The 22,077-nt window shown below is 41.6% G+C and overlaps 1 protein-coding gene across 4 annotated transcripts in view; it reads right to left on the reverse strand.

The window, feature by feature from the left end:
* Positions 1–312: 312 nt before the first annotated feature.
* Positions 313–22,077, reverse strand: part of gria1b (glutamate receptor, ionotropic, AMPA 1b) — a 101,236-nt gene continuing 79,471 nt past the window's right edge. Inside the window, exons 14-16 of one of the 4 annotated variants that reach the window (XM_053648062.1) lie at positions 18,569–18,683; positions 3,758–3,892; positions 313–626 (exon numbers count right to left, since the gene is read on the reverse strand). In XM_053648062.1, coding sequence (XP_053504037.1) covers positions 468–626; positions 3,758–3,892; positions 18,569–18,683 — 409 coding nt within the window. In that variant the 3' untranslated portion in view covers positions 313–467. Of the gene's footprint in view, positions 627–3,757; positions 3,893–18,568; positions 18,684–19,199; positions 19,315–20,342; positions 21,939–22,077 lie in introns of those variants that run through there. The other 3 variants (XM_053648059.1, XM_053648061.1, XM_053648060.1) reach the window with 3 other exon arrangements.

Here is a 22,077-nt window from a genome sequence, read left to right on the forward strand (position 1 = left end):
CCCGGTGACTTTAATGAGTGTAATGAGACAAACAAATGCATCATACTTCATCAGCGCTGGAAAGACAGCATGGGGACTGGGTTCGGGGGAGGAAATATACACAAGTAGGTAAACAAGAAACAAAATAACATTAGGTTCGTCGTCATCAAGACACTGACGAAGCAAACAAGACCAAACAAAATACATAGTCATAGTCATAGTGCAAGTGTCACTATTTTTCGAGCCTCGGCTTTATAGTCCCGAAAAACGATGTTACATACAAAAACTCCCTTTCAGGCTCCTTATTGCACCAGATAAGCAAAAAAAACTCATCAAACGTCTATTAGAAAAAGGATTTCTGCCCCTTCTGTTCTCTCATCGTGAGTCCAGAGTGTGTAATGAGTAAGTCCTTTTGGCTGAAGTTCACATCTATTTTTATGCGTCTTCCACATTTTTTGTTGCTCTGTCCCTCAGTGAGGCAGGCCCATCTACATACCGCTGGTGTTCATGCCCATGCCCGCTGCTTGGCCCATGCAGGGCAGAGTCTGTGCTGCTTTGGGAAAATCGTGAGCCACCACACGGCCGTTCTCCCCTCCGCTGCCCATGCGGCTCAGGCTGGAACCCAACATTGCTGCGTCGATGATTTGCTACAAGAGACAGACCACAAGCACGTTTGTTACACCAAATCCAGATTTATCTTTTGATTAAACTGAATGCATCAAATCTATTGGAGAAAACAAGGTCTAAACCAGGGTCAATTGTCACTCGAAGCGGTATATCCACAAGCTACACTATGGTGGAAATGTATGCCTCACTTGAGTTCTATACGTCTGTCAATATGGCAGCCTTGCACAATAATTCAGCAGATAGAAAACAATTAGAACAATAAAAGAAATGATGCTAGCTGGGAAGCCACTCACTCCGGCATTAGTTTCACATAATGAAACCCTGAAGGCTTCAAACAGGAGCTAATGATGTGGCTGTTGGGCTTCAAATTCAAATCCAGCACACTTCACTGCATCAGAGAGGATAATGTTTCCATAGCTGATGCAGTCCAATTGGCCTTCTAGGAGTAGAGATTTCTGACAGTGATATTCGAAACTTATACCTCAGCACTCTTGAAGTCTCAATTCTCATTGATCAAAAGGTGTTGTTTAACTGCGATAATTCCTGCTGTGAGGAAAATCACAGGCATATATTAATTAATGCACTTGTTCTAATACATTATTGTTTCTAATGGTAACAACTTATTCAGGGACTTGTATAGTGTACAATCCACATTAACAGATTAAACAATGTGTTGATATGGTGAACTTTTTTGTGACAATATATTTAGCATTTATGGAAGAAGTCTTCACTGTCAGTGCTGTGTAACATTCAGGGGTAAAGCTGTACTGTAACTAAGTTTTCCACCATGTGAAAGTCTTCATGACTGAGGGCCTTGTGGATTCTCAGTAACGTAGAAAAAATAGTCTCTGGTGAGTAAAATAAATGTTCATAAATGCTATAATGTACAGTGATAACAAGAACTTGTTTCATAGATGTTCCGCAACATTAGATGTCACTATAAACGAATAAAAAATATGTCATGGCATTTTTAATAAATAAAAAAATTGCTAGTGCTGATGTAGTAGTATAATTGCTGAAGTATAAGAGGAATAAAAGACTATGAGTCATGCTTTTATCAAAAAATAATCAACTTCAAATGTATTTTCCTATAACAGTATACCCTTTCATTTTTTATTCCTTATAAGGCAGTTGCGTGGATGTTAGGTTCAAGTAAAGCGTGTCTAACGGATTCTGAGAGGATACAGGGTATGATAAAGGTAACTGACAACATTCTAGTTAATGATAGAGCAGTGTAATTAAATTCACCAAATTAAAACATATTATTAAAATGATTTGTTAAGCACACCACTAATTGCTGATGTTGAATATTGGGGAATAAGAAAGTGTTTTCATAAATGGACACTACTACATACACAGAAAATGGCATTTTTATGGCCGAAAATAAATTTATGATTCACCACATGGTTCCACTGGTAATTGAATCTAAATTTGTAACTGTGGCTTTTTTTTTGCCGATGGCTGAGAAGCATTTGAAGGAAGTGTGCATGATTAGAAAAAAAACTCACAGCAGGAGGCTTTCTATATCACACTCGCCTACTGTTACCTCTTTCCTACTAACACCCTGTCTTGAGAAGGAGGGCGGTCACGCTCTTATAATCACGGTGCATATTTCACACTGATGAACTTCATCCAAGATATGGATGTTGGAGGGGATCCTTATTCCGAATGTTCACACTAGAATATCTGGCATCGAAAAAAACGGGAGGAATTGCCTGTGAATTGAGAATTACTTTGGCTGAAGCTCAATATCAGAGTATATATTCTGTGTCCTAGTGAAAATAAATTGGGATAAACAAGATTAGAAGAGGCTATTTTACCTAGACAAAAATAAAAGACAAAAGATATGTGCATTCAGGTAAAAACAGACATTTATACTGTTTGGATTCACTTTAGTCATTGCTAATCCCTGATCGGTAGCTTCATCCCTCTTTATCACATTAATCAGGGACTTTGGAGGGCCAATGCTTGCTATGGTAGCAACTGGTTTACGCTTCATAATAGCCTTATATTTACTAGCAAATCTGGTTTATATTACTAGCAGTTCTGGTTCTAATTAAGATTAAATAATAATTAACATAATATTAGCTAACTTTCTAGCAACCTTAACTACTGTTTTTTCAAAATGTAAGAGTTAGCTTAAAGTAAGCATGTTTGCTAGCAACCTTGGCTAATGGTTTACAAACTGTAACTGTTAGCCTAATGTAAGCAAGTTTGCTAGCAACATTTGCTACTGTTTTACAAAATATAACAGCTAATCTAATGTAAGCAAGTTTGCTAGCCATATTGCTAGCCACATTGCTAGCCACTGTTTTTGGCAATACAATAGCCATTAGCTTGGTAAGCTATGTGGCTAGGTACTAAAGTGTAAAGAAGTCTAGTCTAACTTTCTCAATTTCTCTTACATTCATATTCCAGAGATTATGTTCAGGCTTCCTTAAAAAACACATCACAAACACGAACATCATTTTAGTCTGATATTAACAAAGTAAATATTAATATTAAAATGTGTTCTCTTTGTAAATATGAAAAAGGTGATTATAGTCCCTGTCACATTACCACAATGTTATATTAACACATCTAGCTGTGCACACACACCTGCCATTAGAAGGATCCTCAAGCTGATAAAGGCATTTCCATAAATAGCTGTATCACTAATAATTGAGACAATATTAGTGGTGGCCTGGGAACAACCTTCATGTGAAATTTTGACATTTTCTACTATATATACACTCACCTGCCATGTTATTAGGAATACCTATATCCCTGATGCAGTTATTTAATCAGCCAATCATGTGGCAGCTGCATAATGCACAGAATCTTGCAGGTAGGGGGCATGGTGGCTTAGTGTTTAGCATGTTTGCCTCGCACCTCTGGGGTTGGAGGTTCGAATCCCACCTCTGCCCTGTGTGCGCAGAGCTTGCATGTTCAGGGGTTTCCTTCAGGTACTCTGCTTTCCTCCCCAAGTCCAAAGACATTCATTAATTGGCATTTCCAAATTGTCCGTAGTGTGCGCCCTGCAAAGGGATAACCATGGTCTCCCCCGCCTTGTGCCCTGAATTATCTGGGACAGGCTCCAGGCTCCCCATGACCCTGTGTAGGATAAGCGGTATGGAAGATGGATGGATGTAACACTGTATTTTTCACACACCTTCATTCTCCGAGACTGGATTCTGGATTTGTAACAAAACTCGACCAAGGCCACCAGCATGGCCAGCCCCAGTCCTCCAATCAGGATGTAGAAAACCCCTGCCACATTACTGAGGCTCAGGGCGCTGGTCTTATCCTGAACAGCACAGAGAATACAATCAGAAACTAATACATATACAGCACACTCACTGACACGCACATGCACATACACACACACACACACGCACACACACAGATACACCCATGCATTCACCAAAGTACATTTCTCTTACTTAGGCTAGCAAATATAATCCATAAACACATAAAAGGAAAAATATTGTTTTGAGACACAATATAGTATATACAGTAGTACTATACTACAATATAATACATATTGTCTTTAAATCTGTACAATTTAATATTTACAAATTGTAATAAATTACTAGCAGCAATAAAATGATCTAGTAAACACTTTCTAAAGCATGCAGACAGACTCATGCACAAGTCACAAGATGGAATAACACATATCACTCTCCAGAACATGGCAGTTTGATCTATTTATTCTTTCTGCATACTTAGATTAAAAACATCTATCATAGAAACAATTAAAACATCTCTCCATTTTACAATATAAGCAGCCTCTACGTTTGAAGTACATACAGTACGTGAGAGGAATCCTTCTATAGGACTTGGGAATTGTGAGTTACAGCATACTGTATAATGTCTCATACGTAAGCTATGGCCTGTGGAGCACTTTCTCTGTCCCCATGATGGTGGCCATGACATTACACTGGGGAGGCAGAAATCAGTGGCATGCATGAGTTTCTCTGGCCATACTGTGGGCTCATCCAACAGCATGCACATTGCTTTTATAGTGGCTGGCATAAGTATTCACCCCACTTGAACGCTCAGACATTTTGTAAGAACTAAAAATGGACCCAGTTGGGATTATATATCATGAATCTACACAAAATAGCCCATAATACTGAAGTGGTTGTTTCTCAGTCTAATGCCCTTCTTACCTGACCACTGACTTTTGGTGGACAGCCTCCTGTGCCATATTCTTTCATTTTTTCACGATATGTAGGATGTTCAGAGTTTGGGATTTATTTATTTTTACAAACAAACTGTGATTGATACTTTTCTAGATCTTTTCCAGAATATACTATATGGACAAAAGGTTTGTGGACACCTGACCATCACACCCATATACAGTATCTCATAAAAGTGAGTACACCCCTCACATTTTTGTAAATATTTGATTATATCTTTTAATGTGACAACACTGAAGAAATGACACTTTGCTACAATGTAAAGTAGTGAGTGTACCGATGGGTAACAGTGTAAATTTGCTGTCCCCGCAAAATAACTCAACACACAGCCATTAATGTCTAAACCGCTGGCAACAAAAGTGAGTACACCCCTAAGTGAAAATGTCCAAATTGGGCCCAATTAGCCATTTTCCCTCCCTGGTGTCATGTGACTTGTTAGTGTTACAAGGTCTCAGGTGTGAATGGGGAGGAGGTGTGTTAAGTTTGGTGTCATCGCTCTCACACTCCCTCATACTAGTCACTGGAAGTTCAACATGGCACCTCATGGCAAAGAACTTGCTAAGGATCTGAAAAAAATAATTGTTGCTCTACATAAAGATTGCCTAGGCTATATGAAGATTGCCAAGGCCCTGACACTGAGCTGCAGCCAAGACCATAACTGCTGTATGGCCAAGACCATACAGCAGTTTAACAGGACAGGTTCCACTCAGAACAGGCCTCGCCATGGTCGACCAAAGAAGTTGATTGCACGTGCTCAGCGTCATATCCAGAGGTTGTCTTTGGGAAATAGACGTATGAGTGCTGCCAGCATTGCTGCAGAGGTTGAAGTGGTGGGGGGTCAGCCTGTCAATGCTCAGACCATATGCCACACACTGCATTAAACTGGTCTGCATGGCTGTCGTCCCAGAAGGAAGTCTCTTCTAAAGATGATGCACAAGAAAGCCCGCATACAGTTTGCTGAAGACAAGCAGACTAAGGACATAGATTACTGGAACCATGTCCTGTGGTCTGATGAGACCAAGATAAACGTATTTGGTTCAGATGGTGTCAAGCGTTTGTGGCGGCAACCAGGTGAGGAGTACAAAGACAAGTGTGTCTTGCCTACAGTCAAGCATGGTGGTGGGAGTGTCATGGTCTGGGGCTGCATGAGTGCTGCTGGCACTGGGGAGCTACAGTTCATTGAGGGAACCATGAATGCCAACATGTACTGTGTCATACTGAAGCAGAGCATGATCCCCTCCCTTCGGAGACTGGGCCTTAGGGTAGTCTTCCAGCATGATAACGACCCCAAACACACCTCCAAGACAACCACTGCCTTGCTAAAGAAGATGAGGGTGAAGGTAATGGACTAAACCCTATTGAGCATCTGTGGGGCATCCTCAAATGGAAGGTGGAGGAGCACAAGGTCTCTAACATCCACCAGCTCCATGATGTCATCATGGAGGAGTGGAAGAGGACTCCAGTGGCAACCTGTGAAGCTCTGGTGATCTCCATACCGAAGAGGGTTAAGGCAGGTGCTGGAAAATAATGGTGGCCACACAAAATATTGACACTTTGGGCCCAATTTAGACATTTTCACTTAGGGGTGCACTCACTTTTGTTGCCAGCGGTTTAGACATTAATGGCTGTGTGTTGAGTTATTTTGAGGGGACAGAAAATTTACACTGTTATACAAGAAGTACACTCACTACTTTACACTGAAGCAAAGTGTCATTTCTTCAGTGTTGTCACATGAAAAAATATAATCAAATATTTACAAAAACGTGAGGGGTGTACTCACTTTTGTGAGATCCTGTATACGTCTGTTATAGTAGCAAAGGTGTGGACAAAAAAGTACATATGATTGTTATGGTTGTGTGTCCACATACCTTTAACCATATAGTGTAGCTCCTTGGTCTTCATGATGCTGTTTGTTGGTATGTTCTCCAACATAATATAGGGCCCTCCAGAAACCAGTGTATATACTTCGATCATGTGACACTTTAACTGCACACAGACTAGACATGTAACTAATTATTTGAATTCTAATGGCAAGTTTTTGCACGAGTACAAATTTTAGGGATTTCACAGCAATGAGCCTAAATACTTTCTCTCGATATTATGGATTATTTTTCTAGACTCATGATATATAATTCCAATTAAGTCCAGTCGAGTGGACAAAATGTGGAAAAGTTTAAGAGTGTGAATACTTACACAAGGCACCATAAAACATGGACAAGGATAGATAGCATTACCGATCTCTCTGGGGAAAAGCAATCAAGTGACGGGGAATTCACAGCGACACGTTACTCTCCAAACTGTCATTTACTCGTATGTGCATGGATCTGATCCTAAATGATGATCAGACTTGAATAGACTTGAATAGTGCACCTGATAAGCTTCACAGGATTTGACATTAGAACCCATTTAATAATTTAAGCATAGCTGCCCAAACCTGCCCCAGGAGCTTCAGCACCCTGCAGAGTTTAGTTCAAGCCAGAATCTAACACACCCTGGCCCTGTTCCTTTGTACACAGATTACTGAGTTAGCCCGATTGGATTGTTGATGGTTTGACATGATCCTGGATTTTCTTTTCCTTGAAGCTGTTGCCAGAACAAGAAGTCCAGAAGTTCAAACCTGCTTGGGAGCAGGCTTACTCATTGTAAGCAAGATCAGATCACACTGTTAGGGTGCTTTCATGGTGATTTATTGCTATTTGGATCGACAAACAAAAAGGCAAACATAAACCCTGGATGTGACACAAAATTCAGCTGAGTTTTGCAGCTGCAGGCAAACTGTTTCAACTGCACAACTGGCAATATTATTTATTACTCGCTTCTGTACTCCCCTTAAACTTGAAATGGTGGAAATACTCGTTTTTGTAGGCTATTATTTACATTTCCGACATTATATCTATGACTAATGAAAAAAAAGTGTTATGAGTATGTTTTCAGCCCTATACATAGGGGCACATCAGCCAACATTTTGCTATTTGCTTCATTTAGTTATGTGTGAAACCAAACCAAACCAAATAGCAAACAACAAGTACCAAATTTCCTGATTCTGACTTGACAAATAGATGTATAATAGACTTGACATATAGATGTATAATAGACTTGACAAATAGATGACAAATAGATATGCCCTTAGAGGCATCGTGCTATTTTCTTTAGTATTAAAATATAGTTTAATTTGCTTAAAAGTATTATGCAAATAAATAGCATTCTTTGTTAACAGTTTTCTAAGCTTAGTTTTCACTAATCATGGTTTATGAATGCGCTGCCAGAGTTTTCATTTATGTATTCAAACTTTTCACTTTTCCATTCGCCAACCTCAAATATTAATTATGAACTAATATGTAAGTAAGTAATTTCCACTAAAAAGTACAAACTCTATAACTATACAGAGAACCGCATCCAGAGCACTCTCCAAAATTAGCATCACTGAAGTCTCTACTTCCAGGTCATGGAGTGGTTAAGCCCCACCTACACGTGAGATTTGTGCCAGAATGGCAAATGTAAACTTGCAGAGCGTAAACGAAAAGTTTGAAAGCATAAATGAAAACTCTGGCAGCGCATTCATAAACCATGATTAGCGAAAACGAAGCTTAGAAAACTGTTAACAAAGAATGCAGTTTATTTGAAGACCATGAGCCTGTTTACACCTGTTCACTTCATGTGTTTTCTCTGATTGGTTAGATATCCGATTGGGAAAAGACCAGGTATAAACAACTTCCGAAATGCATTCGAGACGGATTTAAATCCGATCGCTCAAACCACATCAGGAGGTGGTCTGGGACACATTCCAGACAAAACTGGACAAGTCTAAATGCATCTGGTTTATGAAACCACATACGTCAGCGCTTTTCTCCTCCCAAACGGAAGTATGGACCGGTATAGCCTGACGGAGACGAGTGTGCCTCCTCATTAAATTGCTTTGCAGGCTGGCACAAAGATAATCGAAGGTCCGGCTCCCCTTTCGGAAACTGGATAGCCAGTTTTGTTTTGTAAAAGAAGCCAGCATTATATTTTCCCACCAATGTTGGCTCCAAGCTTTCATCCAGGTATCTCGCTAGGTTTTAAAGTTTAGTACTGCCGACAGCAAAAATGCTGCACATAGTGCTGCCTTTTGTTGCGTAAGCGTTGTAGCAAGCATTTTCATTTTCTTTTCAACTGCATTCGCAAACCCAAATAGAGCAAAATAACGGTGGCTGCCATCTCAGTTCAGCAGAAATGTATATTTGCATTTTGCGTGGGAATAGGAGATCGGATTCATATCCATTTAGCTGAAACGCATTATGTGGCCAAGTGTAAATGGAACCGTTTTAACAAATCAGTTAGCTATCCGATCAGAGAAAACGCATGAACTGACCAAGTGTAAACAGGACCCATGTTACATTTTTTCCACTGTTTTCAGTTTTAGAGTGTTTTTATTCCTTCTCGTTGTATATTTGTTAATTTCTTGCAAAGTTATTTTCAACATTTTTGGCACAAATTTAACTCGTTACAATATTTGGATATTAAGATGGTAATTGTTCCCATTCAAAGGGAACTTCGACGTTGCGTTTAGCATAACACTATGGGAGCGCTTCTCGAGTGCGACCATCATCTGAAGCTTGTGTAAAATCATGCCTATTTATAGGCCTGCCATGATCAGGTGACGTGGTAATTAAGCACGTCGTGTGATATAAATATGGCACCTCTGAACCGCGCCATCAGCCTTTATTATCTTCAGCGAAAGACTGCATGTCAGTTGTTTGTGTAAAGAAACAAAAAGACGCTTCATTTCCTTGATATCTTTTCTCAAAATCTCAGAACTTTTCTATCCCTTTAAAAAAAAAAGAGAAGAAAAAAAAAGGAATGAGCGAGAGAGAAAAATATGAGTGAGAGAATTCAGGAAATGTGTTACGGCTTACTCCCGTTTCATCACGGGGAATAGTGCACACTTTCTGGGTGAAGTGTCTAGGGTGTAGCATGCGATGGCAGCCACGAGAGGCTGCGCATGGTAATGCCTACATTAAGCAGCTTGCCTCTCGACTCGCGCTATTCTCGGAAGCCGAAGCGAGTTGGGTTTCAGAGCCTCACGGATCTGGGCTGGCCACGGCTGAGGCAGCTAGCCGTCTCAGGTTCGGGGGATCTCTTATGGAGGAGCCGGGGACGAGCGCTGCTCTCTCTTGCTCTGTCTTCCGGGTTCAGCTCTACGCTGGATTTTGGAGCTCGCGTCGCGGCTCCTTCTTCCGCTATGGAAAGCCAAAAAGGGAAGAAAAAAAACACACACAAAAATAATGGTAATAATTCCTCTCTGACTCCGAGGAGCCAGAAGGATGTGCTAAAAACTGAGAGCAGCATATAAAGAGCTGCTTGAAGTGATTACTAAGGCTGGATGAGCCTTTTTTCCCCCAGTGAAAGTAAATGCCTCACACTGCAGAAACTCCCCTTTCTTCCAGAAGTGCTTGACAAAATATCAGGCTTCTGGGGGAAAACCATGCATAAGCCGTATTTACAACCCCACGATATTGGATTATTCGGCCATTGTGGGGAATGAACGGCATGGCTATTTAGCTATGCTGAAGGTGGAGGAGGCGCTTGCGAGCTACCTCTCTCCATTGATGGCAGGTAATTAGGGGGACCGGCTTTGCCATCCAAGCCACTGTGTAAGGCCACTGTGGCATTGGTGGGCAAGCCCTACGCAGTAGTAGTCTTGCTTGTGGGTCACTGCAGACAATGACAGTGTTGCAGGCCTACCAAGCAGACCTGCTGAGTGTGCTCGACATATGGCGGCATTTAGCCAGTTCCTTCCCTGTTGTGTTGAGTTCACCCGGACATCCACGAGTGGAGCCCGGGCCAGCACTAGTGCGAGGGAGACTCAGAAGGCAAGTACGTCAGCCTGCCAACCCCCGCAGACAGCCAGGGGAACCGGGCGGCCACAGTCGCGGCCTGCTTCTAAGCCTGATCTGAGAATGGTCATAAAGGCCAAGCAAAGAAGAGCGGTCCTGAGGGACCGTGGAGGGACGTATCAGGGGACATGAGGTTGTTAGGGCAGTTAGCCCTCAGTGCTACTGTAGGGCCTCCCCTAGTCAAGGCTGTCCCAAGATTACTGTGTTCTCTGGTCAGCGAGCTGTCACAGGGCAACGAAAATCTGATGCTTTCCCTCCAATAGAATGTGGAATAGTTAACGTCACTAAAAGACCATCTGGCAGCATGGTAACTACTGCCAAATGTGTCTCCATGGGTTCTGTCTAATGTAGAAACGGGTTACCGGGTCCAGTTTATAGCTCGACCCCCCCGGTTCAGAGGTGTGCTCACCACAGTAGTCAGCACAGACCAGAGCCCGACGTTAGCGCAGGAAGTAAGATCCCTCTTGGACAAAGGAGCCATAGAACATGTACCCCGTTCCCTGAGGGAGGGAGGTTTTTACAGCCGTTATTTCCTGGTCCGCAAAAAATAGGAGTATGCGGCCAATTTTAGATCTGCGTCATCTGAACTGTACTCTTCGGACATACTGGTTCAAGGTGCTGATGCCCAAACTTATTGTTCCACAGATTCAGTTTGAGGACTGGTTTGTGACAATAGATCTAAAAGGTGCATATTTCCACATAGAAATATTGCTAGCTTTATCCCTTCGCACCTTCACAAAGTGCATGGATGTCACTCTGGCTCCATTGTGACTCCAGGGCATCCGTGTACTAAATTAAATTAAACTGGATGACTGTTCAACATCGAGATGTTGTTCTCACCCACATGAAGAGCTTGGGGCTCCAGAAAAATATGCTTTCCCCAGTGCAGTGGACAAGGGGTTATAAGGATTCTACTACGATGAGGGCGTTTCTATCCCCAACATGTGTAGGGTCAATCCTATCAACACTGAGCAAGATAAAGCTGGATCTTGGGACACTATTGGTGCTTATGGGCCTATTGAACAGGAGACCGTTCAGTGGTGGCTCAGAAGTTGGGGGTTCGTCCTTGGACAAAACCTCTGAGAATAATCAGTGTCACACGGCAATGCCTATGTGCTCTGAGAATTTGAGTGTCCCTGGTTTCTAGCCTTGGGTCACACTCTAGGGGTGTCTCCTTAGCAGAAGACGGTAATGACAGACACCTCCCTCACAGGCTGGAGCGCAGTCTTAGACAGCTGTCCAGCTCACGGTCTCTGGTGCGGCCCTCATCTGGAGCGGCATATAAATTGCCTAGATATGTGGGCCATATTTCTAGCACTGAAATTCCTTCTTCCTCAATTGAGAGGTCACCATGTGTTTACAGACGACACACCGGTGGTCTCATATATTGACCACCAGGATGGATTATGTCCGTGTTCCCTGTTCAGGCAGGTGCAACTAATTCTTCTCTGGGCAGAAGGAAAGTTTGTCAGTGAGTGCAATGTACATTCTGGGAATATGGGGGCAGACATCCTGTTGTGGCAGGGGCTGAGGCCCAGGAATTGGTGGCTCCATCCACAAGTGGTGGAGTCCATATGGCGAGGTTTGGCCAAGCGGGATTGCATGTGTTCGCCTCCAAAGAGACAACACACGGCCCGCTGTGGTTTGCCCTCACTCCTGCCGCACAATTAGGGCTGGACACCATGGTGCACATGTGGCCGAGGTCACATCTGTACGCTTTTCCCCCCATCGCTCTGCTCCCACAAGTTCTAGCGAGAGTTCGCCAAGACAGTCTATGCCTGCTGCTAGTAGCACCTTATTGGCCAGCTTGAATATGGTTCTCAGAGATAATATCCATGCTAGATGGCACTCCTTGGAAGATTCCCATCTGCAGGGATCCACTGTAGACCCAGTTAACTGCGCAATAGATAGAGTCATGGAGTTCTTACAAGAACATTTCTCAGCGGGGTGGGCTCCTTCTACAATCAAGGTTTACGTGGCCGCCATTTCGGCCAGCCACGCCCCTGTTGATGGAGCCTCTGTGGGGCAGCATCCTCTAACTTCGAGGTTTATTCATGATGTCAGGTGGCTGAGGCCCATCTGCAGGCCACGCATACCTTCCTGGGACCTTTCTGTGGTCCTGGAAGGTCTGTCAGGAGCCCCATTTGAGCCCTTAGAGTCAGCCTCTGAGAAGCTTCTGACTCTAAAGGTAGCTCTTCTGCTGGCCCTGACATCTCTCAAGCAAGTAGGAGATCTACAAGCTCTCTCTGTTGCCCCTTCCTGCCCTGACTTTGCCCCTGGATTAGCCAAGGCCTTCCTGTATCCTATGCCAGATTATATTCCTAAGGTGCCTACATCCGCTGCCCACCCTGTGGTGTTGCAGGCTTTCTGCTCTCCTCCATTTCCCACACTGGAACAAGAGAGAATGCACCTGTTGTGTCCAGTAAGGGCTCTCTGTACTTACGTCCACCGCTCTGGCCAGTGGCATAAGTTGGAGCAGCTGCTGGTCTGCTTTGGTGGTGACAGTAGTGATGCTGAGTCAAAGCAGCACATCTGTAATTGGAAAGTGGAAGCAATCTCTATTGCATATGAGGCGCGCAGTCTCGCTACGCCTCTGGGCATAAGGGCTCATTCCACTACGGCGGTCGCCTCCGCGAAGGCTTTGTCCAAAGGGGTATCCTTACAGGATGTGTGTGCTGCTGCAGGGTGGTCTACGCCACACACATTCACTCGTTATTACAGCCTGGATATTCATTCCACCCCGGGTTCGAATGTCTTGCAGTGACCCTCGGGCTTGGGTCTTTTTGAACAGGCCGTACCCTCGGTATGATGGAGTGGATATTCTCGTTCCCATAGTGTTATGCTAAATGCAATGACGAAGATCCCTTTGAAAGGGAACATCTGGGTTACGCATGTAACCCTGTTCCCTGAGAAGGGAACGAGACGTTGCGTAGCTTTGTTATACCAGGGCAGGCCTGTGAACTGCCTCTTCGCTTCAGATAATAGAGGCTGATGGCGCGGTTAACAGGTGCCATATTTATATCACGCGACGCGCTTACTTGCCACGTCACCTGATCATGGCAGGCCTAAAAATAGGCATGATTTTACACAAGCTCCAGATGCTGGTCGCGCGCGAGAGGTGCTCCCCAAGTGTTATGCTATACGCAACGTTTCGTTCCATTCTCATGGAACAGGGTTACATGCGTAACCCAGACGTTTTGTGTGTTGTAAACTGTGTTGAATGTGTCAGTGTTGTGACCAAACAACAAAAAAATCCTAATACATGTAAATGTACAGTACTGTGCAAAAGTCTTATGCACCCTAAAATATATTTGACATTTTTTTAGTACAAACTTTGTTATAGGTTTTTATTTTATGGCTTCTAAAAGATCGACTCAATACAAAAACATGTTAGATGTCCAAACATTTTAGGAAAAAAGTCTGTAAAGAAAGTAGTAAAATACGTAAGAGTAAAACAAAATAATGAAAACTGCTGGGTTCACGTTCAAAGGGAACTCAACATTATGTGAACTTCACACTGTGGGAAGTGCCCTAGCGCATGACCGGTATTTGAAGTCTGTGTAAAATCACACCTATTTATAGGCCTACCATGGTCAGGTGATGTTGCATTTCTCTATAAAACAGCACCCTTAAACCACGTCATCAGCTTTCTTTGTCTTCAGCGCAAGCCACATGTCAGCTGTCTGTGTGAACATTCCAAAAACTCTTCACTTCTCTCTATTTTCAATAGAAAATTACATATATATATATAATTTTCTATTGAAAATAGAGAGAAGTGAAGAGTTTTTGGAATGTATATATATATATTTCTTTTCTCTTCTGTCGCTATCCTGTGCAAACAGAATGAGCTTTAGAGAGTTCAGAAACTGCTACTCCTTGCTCTCGTGTTATTACAGAAAGGAATACACACATTTTTTGTGCGAATGGTATGGGAGTGGGGTGCACGGTGGCTTAGTGGTTAGCACGTTCGCCTCACACCTCCAGTGTCCGGAGTTCGATTCCTGCCGGGGTCATGTGTGTGCGGAGATTGCATGTTCGCTCCTCCGGGTGCTCCGGTTTCCTCCCTCAGTCCAAGACATGCATGGTAGGCTGATTGGCGTGTCTAAAGTGTCCGTAGTGTATGAATGGGTGTGTGTGTGTGTGTATGTGATTGTGCCCTGCAATGCCGCAGTTGAGGAAGCGTCTCGACAACGCCTTCTCCCTGATCGCTCTGCTCCCACAGGCTCTAGCAAGAGTTCATCAAGATCATACTACATCTGCTGCTAGTATCACTATCACTGAGCAACCGAGGTTGTAGAGATCATGTTAAATGCTAGAGCACCATCCATGATAAAATTGTATACTGGTGTGAGGAACACCAGTGAGACCCAGTAAACTATGCAATAGCTACAGTCCTGGAGGTTGGCTCCTTCTACAATTAGTGTTACCCAAGCCACGCCCCTATAGGTGGAGCCTCTGTGACAGGCCATACCCTCAGTATGATGGAGTGGGTATACTTATTCCCACAGCGTGAAGTTGAGTTCCCTTTGAAAGGGAACCTCTGGCATGTGAGAACCCTGAGAACCCTGTAGCTTTGTCATCCTGGGGTATACCTGTAATTTGTGCGCATCAGACAAAGAGAAGCTGATGACGTGGTTTAAAGGTGCCATTTTATATACATGCAAAATGTCACCTGAACATGGCAGGCCTATAAATAGGCGTGATTTTACACAGACTTCCCACAGCGTGAAGCTCATGCAACGTCTCTTTCCCTTCTCAGGGAACAAGATTACATGTGTAACCCAGACGTTCTGCTGCAAAAATAAGAAGCAAATGTGACAGTCAAAAACTCCAGAAGAACTGTGGCTGGTTCTGCAATATGCACAGTAAAACTCACTAGTTTATTTCCTTATAAAACTGCACAAATTGTACCTGAGACTACTCTTTTTTTTTTTTTTTTAAAGCAAAGGGTCATCTCACCAAATACTGATTTTGTTTCATTTATTACTGTTTACTGCTCTTTATAGTATTTTTTTAAATGTAGAAACATTTGTTTTCTTTATTTTCGAAGGCATCTTTGCTCTACAGCATTTCTTTGCATGTGAAAATACTTTTGCACAGTATTGTATATGGCGAATATAATGATTCTGATTCTATGAGATCGAGGTTGAGGAATTGTAATGCATATGCATGATTCCGTTGTCCTCAATTTCCTATTTAGAATTCTCAGATTAGTTAATAATGGCCATATTTTGGTTAATATGTGCTCCCCTTTAAAACGTACATGTGATTTTAATGATAAAACTGAATAAGCAGGTTGCAGCTCAGTTTAATTAGGTAGCATCGCCATAAGTCTCTGCTATGAATAGAGATTTTTAATTATAACGTACTTTGGTATTGGAATGTGTTATGAAGACCTAATTAAGACATACTGCCATCACCTCCCATGATATTAGTGGTATTAGACTCATATGCACATATAGTTAAGAAGTTTTTCTTTCTGGATCTGTCTTTAACTGCGACTGCACTACACCGATTTCAACCAAGTTTATCCATGAAACCATACCGTTTTCTTCAGAAAAGACCAGTTAACCAAAATATGGGCACAAATATACTAATTTGAGAAAGTGAAAAACCAAGTGAAAGCACAAATAACATAAGGTATGCACTCATATGAAGATTTCATGACCTGGATTTGGTATCTCACCGTTTGTGACACTGCTTAGGTTCAGATTTTCACTTTATTCTGTACCCGAGCACTGTTTATGTATTGTAATTGAAACTATAGCCAAAGGTGAATTGTTGCAAGGCAGTTGCATAATTTGAGTAGTAGCATTCTAATTAGCCATCATTAATTTACCGATCATTGTTCTGTGTCTCAATATACACTCACCGACCACTTTATCAGGAACACCTGTACACCTGCTCATTGTTGCAATTATCCAACCATGTGGCAGCTGTACAATGCATTTAATCATGCATATATAGGTCTGCTGGTCTCCTGGGATTTTTTCCCCACACACAACAGTCTCTAGAGTTTATAAAAAATTATGAAAAACTAAAAACATTCACTGAGAAGCAGGTATGCAGGCAGAAAAGCATCTCTGGCATATCATACATTGAACCTGGTGGCTCAGTGGTTAAAGGCTCTGGGTTACTGATCAGAAGGTCAGGAGTTCAAGGGACAGAGTTCAAGCCCCAGCACTGCCAAGCTACCACTGTTGGCCCCTTGGGCAAGGCCCTTAACATTCAATTGCTCAGGTGTATAAATGAGATAAATGTAAGTCGCTCTAGATAAAGTCATCTGCCAAATGCCATAAATGTAAATGTAAATGAACCTTGAGGTAGATTCTGCTACAACAGCAGAAGACCAAATCAGGTTGCACTCCTATCAGCCAAGAACAGGAATCAGAGGCTACAGTAGGCACAGGCTCACCAAAACTGTAGATGGGAAGAACATCACCTGGTCTTTTTCAAATTTTCCATTGTCCAACTGTTTTCCTAATAATTTGGTCAATGAATGTACAGGTATATGACCTATCCAACCAGCATAGAAGTGCACAATTATGACTTAATCCATTTACTGTAATCCATTTACACAACTTTGCAGGTGTGGTCAAAGTAACCTGGTTGGAATTATCCTCATTAGTAAATCTATTATATGTCATCTTAGATTTAATTTATTTAGATAAATTAAGCGACAAACAAAGATGAAGGACCTGATCTAATAAAGGTCTTCTGAAGCATTGAAATAATAGAGTTGTATGTTGTATGAGTTGTATAAACAAAACTCTGCAGGTTCATAGATCTCCAGGAATAAGCGTAGGCAGCTCTGATTAAATAAATAGTGCTTGTAGGCAATGGGCATCAACTATTCAGTGACACTTTACTAATATCTGAATTTGTAAAAGGGTCTGGTTTTAATATTGGCAGCTAAATTTGATCAAAATGAATATCATAACATATCATAACACAATCTAAATGACAAATTTGGTTATAGACTATTTAACCCTCATGTACAGAGACTTAAGATTGGACCTGGAGCTATACAACTGATTTGAAACACTTCCATGTTCTTTTTTCATCCATTATTATAAGTATCTGAGGTGACAACAATGCTAACAAGAAAAGATGTAAGAAACAAAACAGCATGGCTAAGCCTAAGTCTAATGCAATCACTACTTAATAATGAGTAGCACCACCATTTTTTACTGACGATACAGACCACAGTCTTGCACACTTTTCTATTAGCTCACAAGATCATGACTAATGAATTCACAGGTCAAATTTGTTAAGTCCCCAGAAAGCAAAAGAAGCAAGTTAACGTTTTGGGTTTTATTTTATGCATCCTGCGTCATTTCCCCTTAGTGAACTGTTTTTTCTGGCAGTTGAGTTTTATTCATACAGTCTAATCACTGATTTTAAAAAGCAAATAAGCATACTTTCTAGTAATCTCCTGCATTACCAGAAAAAGAAATATCCTGTATTATCAGAAAAGAAGCTTAGATATTAGCACCTTTTCATAAACAACGTATTAACATAGAAATCCTCTTTCTGTGCTAGGCTTCCTTCCTGGCAGAGTATCTGAATACAAATGAAGGCCACTGGGTCATTTTGAAGGCACCATACATAAGGGTTAAACATTCCATGGTGTGAATCTGCAAATAGCTACATTTACTGAGGTGCTTATCTCCCACACACCTACCTACTGTATTTCAAAATGTCATTAACATAAGTGAAGACAGCCTAAAGGTGTTTGTGTGTGTGTGTGTGTGTGTGCGTGCTCATTGCATTTGGGTAAAGGGCAGATTGGAGACAGAGTGCAGGCAGCTGCTGTGTACTAGGGGTGGGGGATGAGTGGGCTTTTTGTTTAAGGTCTGAGGCCTGTTCACTAAAGTGAGGCAAAGCACCAATGTGGGAACTAACCTTTCTTCCGGAGTCCTTGCTTCCACACTCGCCTTTATCGTACCACCATTTGTTTTTCAGTTTGTCTAAGACGGCCTGCTCATTGAGCTTCAACACCGCTAGGTTTACAGGGATTCTTCAACCAGGGAAATAACATAAATAACATTACCCATGTTATCTTATGTTATTCAGCATTTAAGTAAACACACACCTATAAAATATGAACTAGTGTTCTACATGTCTACAGCTAGATTGAAAAAGAGGGAAAAAATAGCTTAATCACAAGTCTGAGTAATGTGTCAGTGCCAAAGTGATATGCATTAATACTCCATCTAGCTTTGCTGCCTTTCTCCCTAGTGCAAGATGTGTATTACTATATCACTTTGGGTAACCGGCAAAAGGGGGAACACTCGGAAAGGGTCATCTTTGCTTTTGTTTTTTTACCTATATATCAAAATATTCAATCAGAATATTGTTTATTATATACTTTTTGAAAGCTAATGCATTGTCAGATCCAGATTGGTTCTAGCATACAGCCCCATACTGCATGAGTACAGGTCTACGGGTGTAGCCGGAGTGTTTGGCATGTGTAGTTGCCGGTTACCCCTCCACCATGGTGGTTACCCGCTGGATAGCTCATACTGGGGCTGACCTTGGAATCACCTCCCCCGCTGCCGCACTCGCCCTTGTCGTACCACCATTTGTTTTTCAATTTGTCCAACAGGCCCTGCTCGTTCAGTTTTAACACTGCCAGGTTTACTCGGTTTCTTGAAATGATAATAAAATAATCGGGGTCAGCGTCAGTGGTGAGAATGGGACAGCGAGGCAGAGGTTGTAGGAAATGAAACGTGAGTCAATTTTCAAAATAAAAAGAAAAAAATCAAATCAAATAAAAGTAAAACTGATCTGATTGTGTGCCTGTTTCTACAAGACCTTTTTGTTGTCTTGTGCTGTGTGATGTTCAGGGGAAAAAAAATGTAGTGTGACCAGATTTTACCAAGCAAGACATGGATTCTTAGGAAGGGAAGAGGAGGCATTAGCAATGCTCTGGATTTAAGCGGGCTAGATTGTTATTTTGATTGTTGTTGTCAGATTGCTATCCCATTACAACAGCTCAAAGGAGAACTTATACATTCTCGACAGTCCATGAATTGTGCCAGAGCATTTTTAATGCGCCAGCTCCACCCTTACCCAGTCTTCATGTGCTCCTGCTCCAGCGCTGTTACAGGGAAGCCCTTCCATTGCGTGGCAGAGAGTGCCGCCGGGAAGGAAAGCGAACAGACCGTGGGTCTGCTCTGCTCCCAGGCAACAGTGTCTTTCTCAGTAAAACCTCTCTTTCTGAGCCCTCCCTCTGTGTGACAGGGGGGTTAGAAAGAGGTCGGCTTATGGGTGACTAAGAGAAAGCCAGACTACATTCATGAGCGTTAGTTTCTGAAATTCACTGCTTTGGCAGAAAGAGTAACAGGCAGAGAGGAGAGGAGAAAACGTACCGCATTTTCCAGACTATAAAACGTGTCTTTTGCACCGTAGCAAGTGCCTATTTACTAGTGTTTTTACTATAAACCTGGACAACAGGAAGGTTATGATAAACACACTTTTAGCATGGCATTAACGTAATATTTGAACCTCAAAAGTCACAGTAGGTTAACGAGTGAATTATAAAAGTTCAGCATTAATCATTGTAAAGTGAGGATTTTGGGCCTCATTTATCAAACAAAATACGACAGAATTTATTCACTCAAAGGAAAATTTCCACAAAACAATGTGGTATTTTACATTTGTAAACATTGAGAACTTAGTAATGTGAACCTTTTTTCAGCGATTTATACTGCGCACACACATTTAACAGTTCTGTGAAACTTGTACATTTCACATTAATCCCTGCTGAAAAAAAAATACAAACCATCATAGAAATTCAAATGGTTTCCAATACAAATACCATTACAAACCATCAGCTAAACATTAAAACCATTGCCATTACCATTATTGGTCCTTAATGGTATTCACTAGACATAACATGCCACCAATAGAAAGCAAGAAATTAAAGGTAGAGATTTTACAGTTAACCATTACTCTTCCCACTGAAACCAATACAATTCAATTCAATTCAATACAATTATAACTATTACAAATTCTGTTCGGGTTTCTATTGTTTTTTTCCAGCAGGGATGACTTGAAAGAAAGAATCCAAAACAAATCCATAAATTAAGACAAATACTAATACTAAGACCAGCCATTCATTTGGGACAAAAGTAATTGCACCCCATAAAATGAGGTCGAGTTAATGTGTGTCTATGGGAGCCGACTCACTGCAATGCATGAGCACACGGCGCACACTCTGTTTAGGAGGTATTCTTTTGCAGTTTAGTCATCATCTGGCTTTTTGCGAGCTCTCGTTGCCTTTTTTCAAGTTTTGGAGCATCACTAAATGTAAATCAGCTGTGCCGTGAATGTGCTTGGTACTTTATGGGAGTTTAAACATTACTGAACTTTCTGTAAATCTGGTGGGAATTCGTTTTTAGTTGTGTGTAAAAACATTTACGTACAACTTTACTAAAAGATAAATGAGGCCCTTGGTTTAGAAATATGAATCTTCCCAAAGAAATTCCATCAATCCCATCTTTCTGCAGCAGTTATTTTTGGTTGCAGCTCATCTCCCCGCCATATTTTCTGACAAAATTAGCTTGGTCTATTTGGCTAAAAAAAACAACAACAACACAATGACCCAGCACAGAATAAAGCAGTTATTGAAGATGAGTGAATGAATGAGATAAATATGCTTCCATGGTAATCAATATAGCCCATCTTTGTCCTGGAACCTGTCTATCTGACCACCCAGTCCCAAACGTAAAAACCGGCCCAGTCCTGATACTTTTGTTGTTCTTTCCAACGGGATTCCAGTCCTGATGTACACCTCTAGATAAGGAACGTAGCAAAGGTTTGAGCTCTGGAAACAAAAGTGATGAACTACAGTAACACTAAATAAACTAGAAAGCACCTATATTACTCTAACATCCCAGTGCGTTAAATAAAATCGCCTGATACATTATTTCATCTTTCAAGCAGTGCTGATTTACAGTGCAGACACTTATTGTCCAGAAAGTACAGTTTCTGATGGAAAACAACATATTACAAAGAAAAAGAGTTGATGAGGAGATATGAATGGAAGTAATGGTCAACAAATAAAGCCTTGTGATGAATTAAAAAAAAAAATTCTGCCTTTTTTCAGATACATAAATCTATGCTAGCGTTAATGTGTTAGCTGTGTTATTAATTTTGTTTCTATCTGCATGATGTCTGTGAAAATGATGGTCAGCTGAATGTCAGTGACAGTTCAGCATACTGACATGGTAGTGATGAAATGGGATGGAGTGACATCATGGGGTGAATCCTGAAGGAATCAATAAACAAAAGAGCAAGTTATGAAACATATGCAAATTTGACACACAAGGGATAGAAATAGGTATCAGGAATAGTGGTTATTCACAGGACCAGAGATGAGGACAGTCACAAATATTCCAAATTATCAA

Source organism: Ictalurus furcatus, chromosome 18 (genome assembly GCF_023375685.1).
Source record: "Ictalurus furcatus strain D&B chromosome 18, Billie_1.0, whole genome shotgun sequence".
In the NCBI taxonomy this organism is placed as follows: Eukaryota; Metazoa; Chordata; class Actinopteri; order Siluriformes; family Ictaluridae; genus Ictalurus; species Ictalurus furcatus.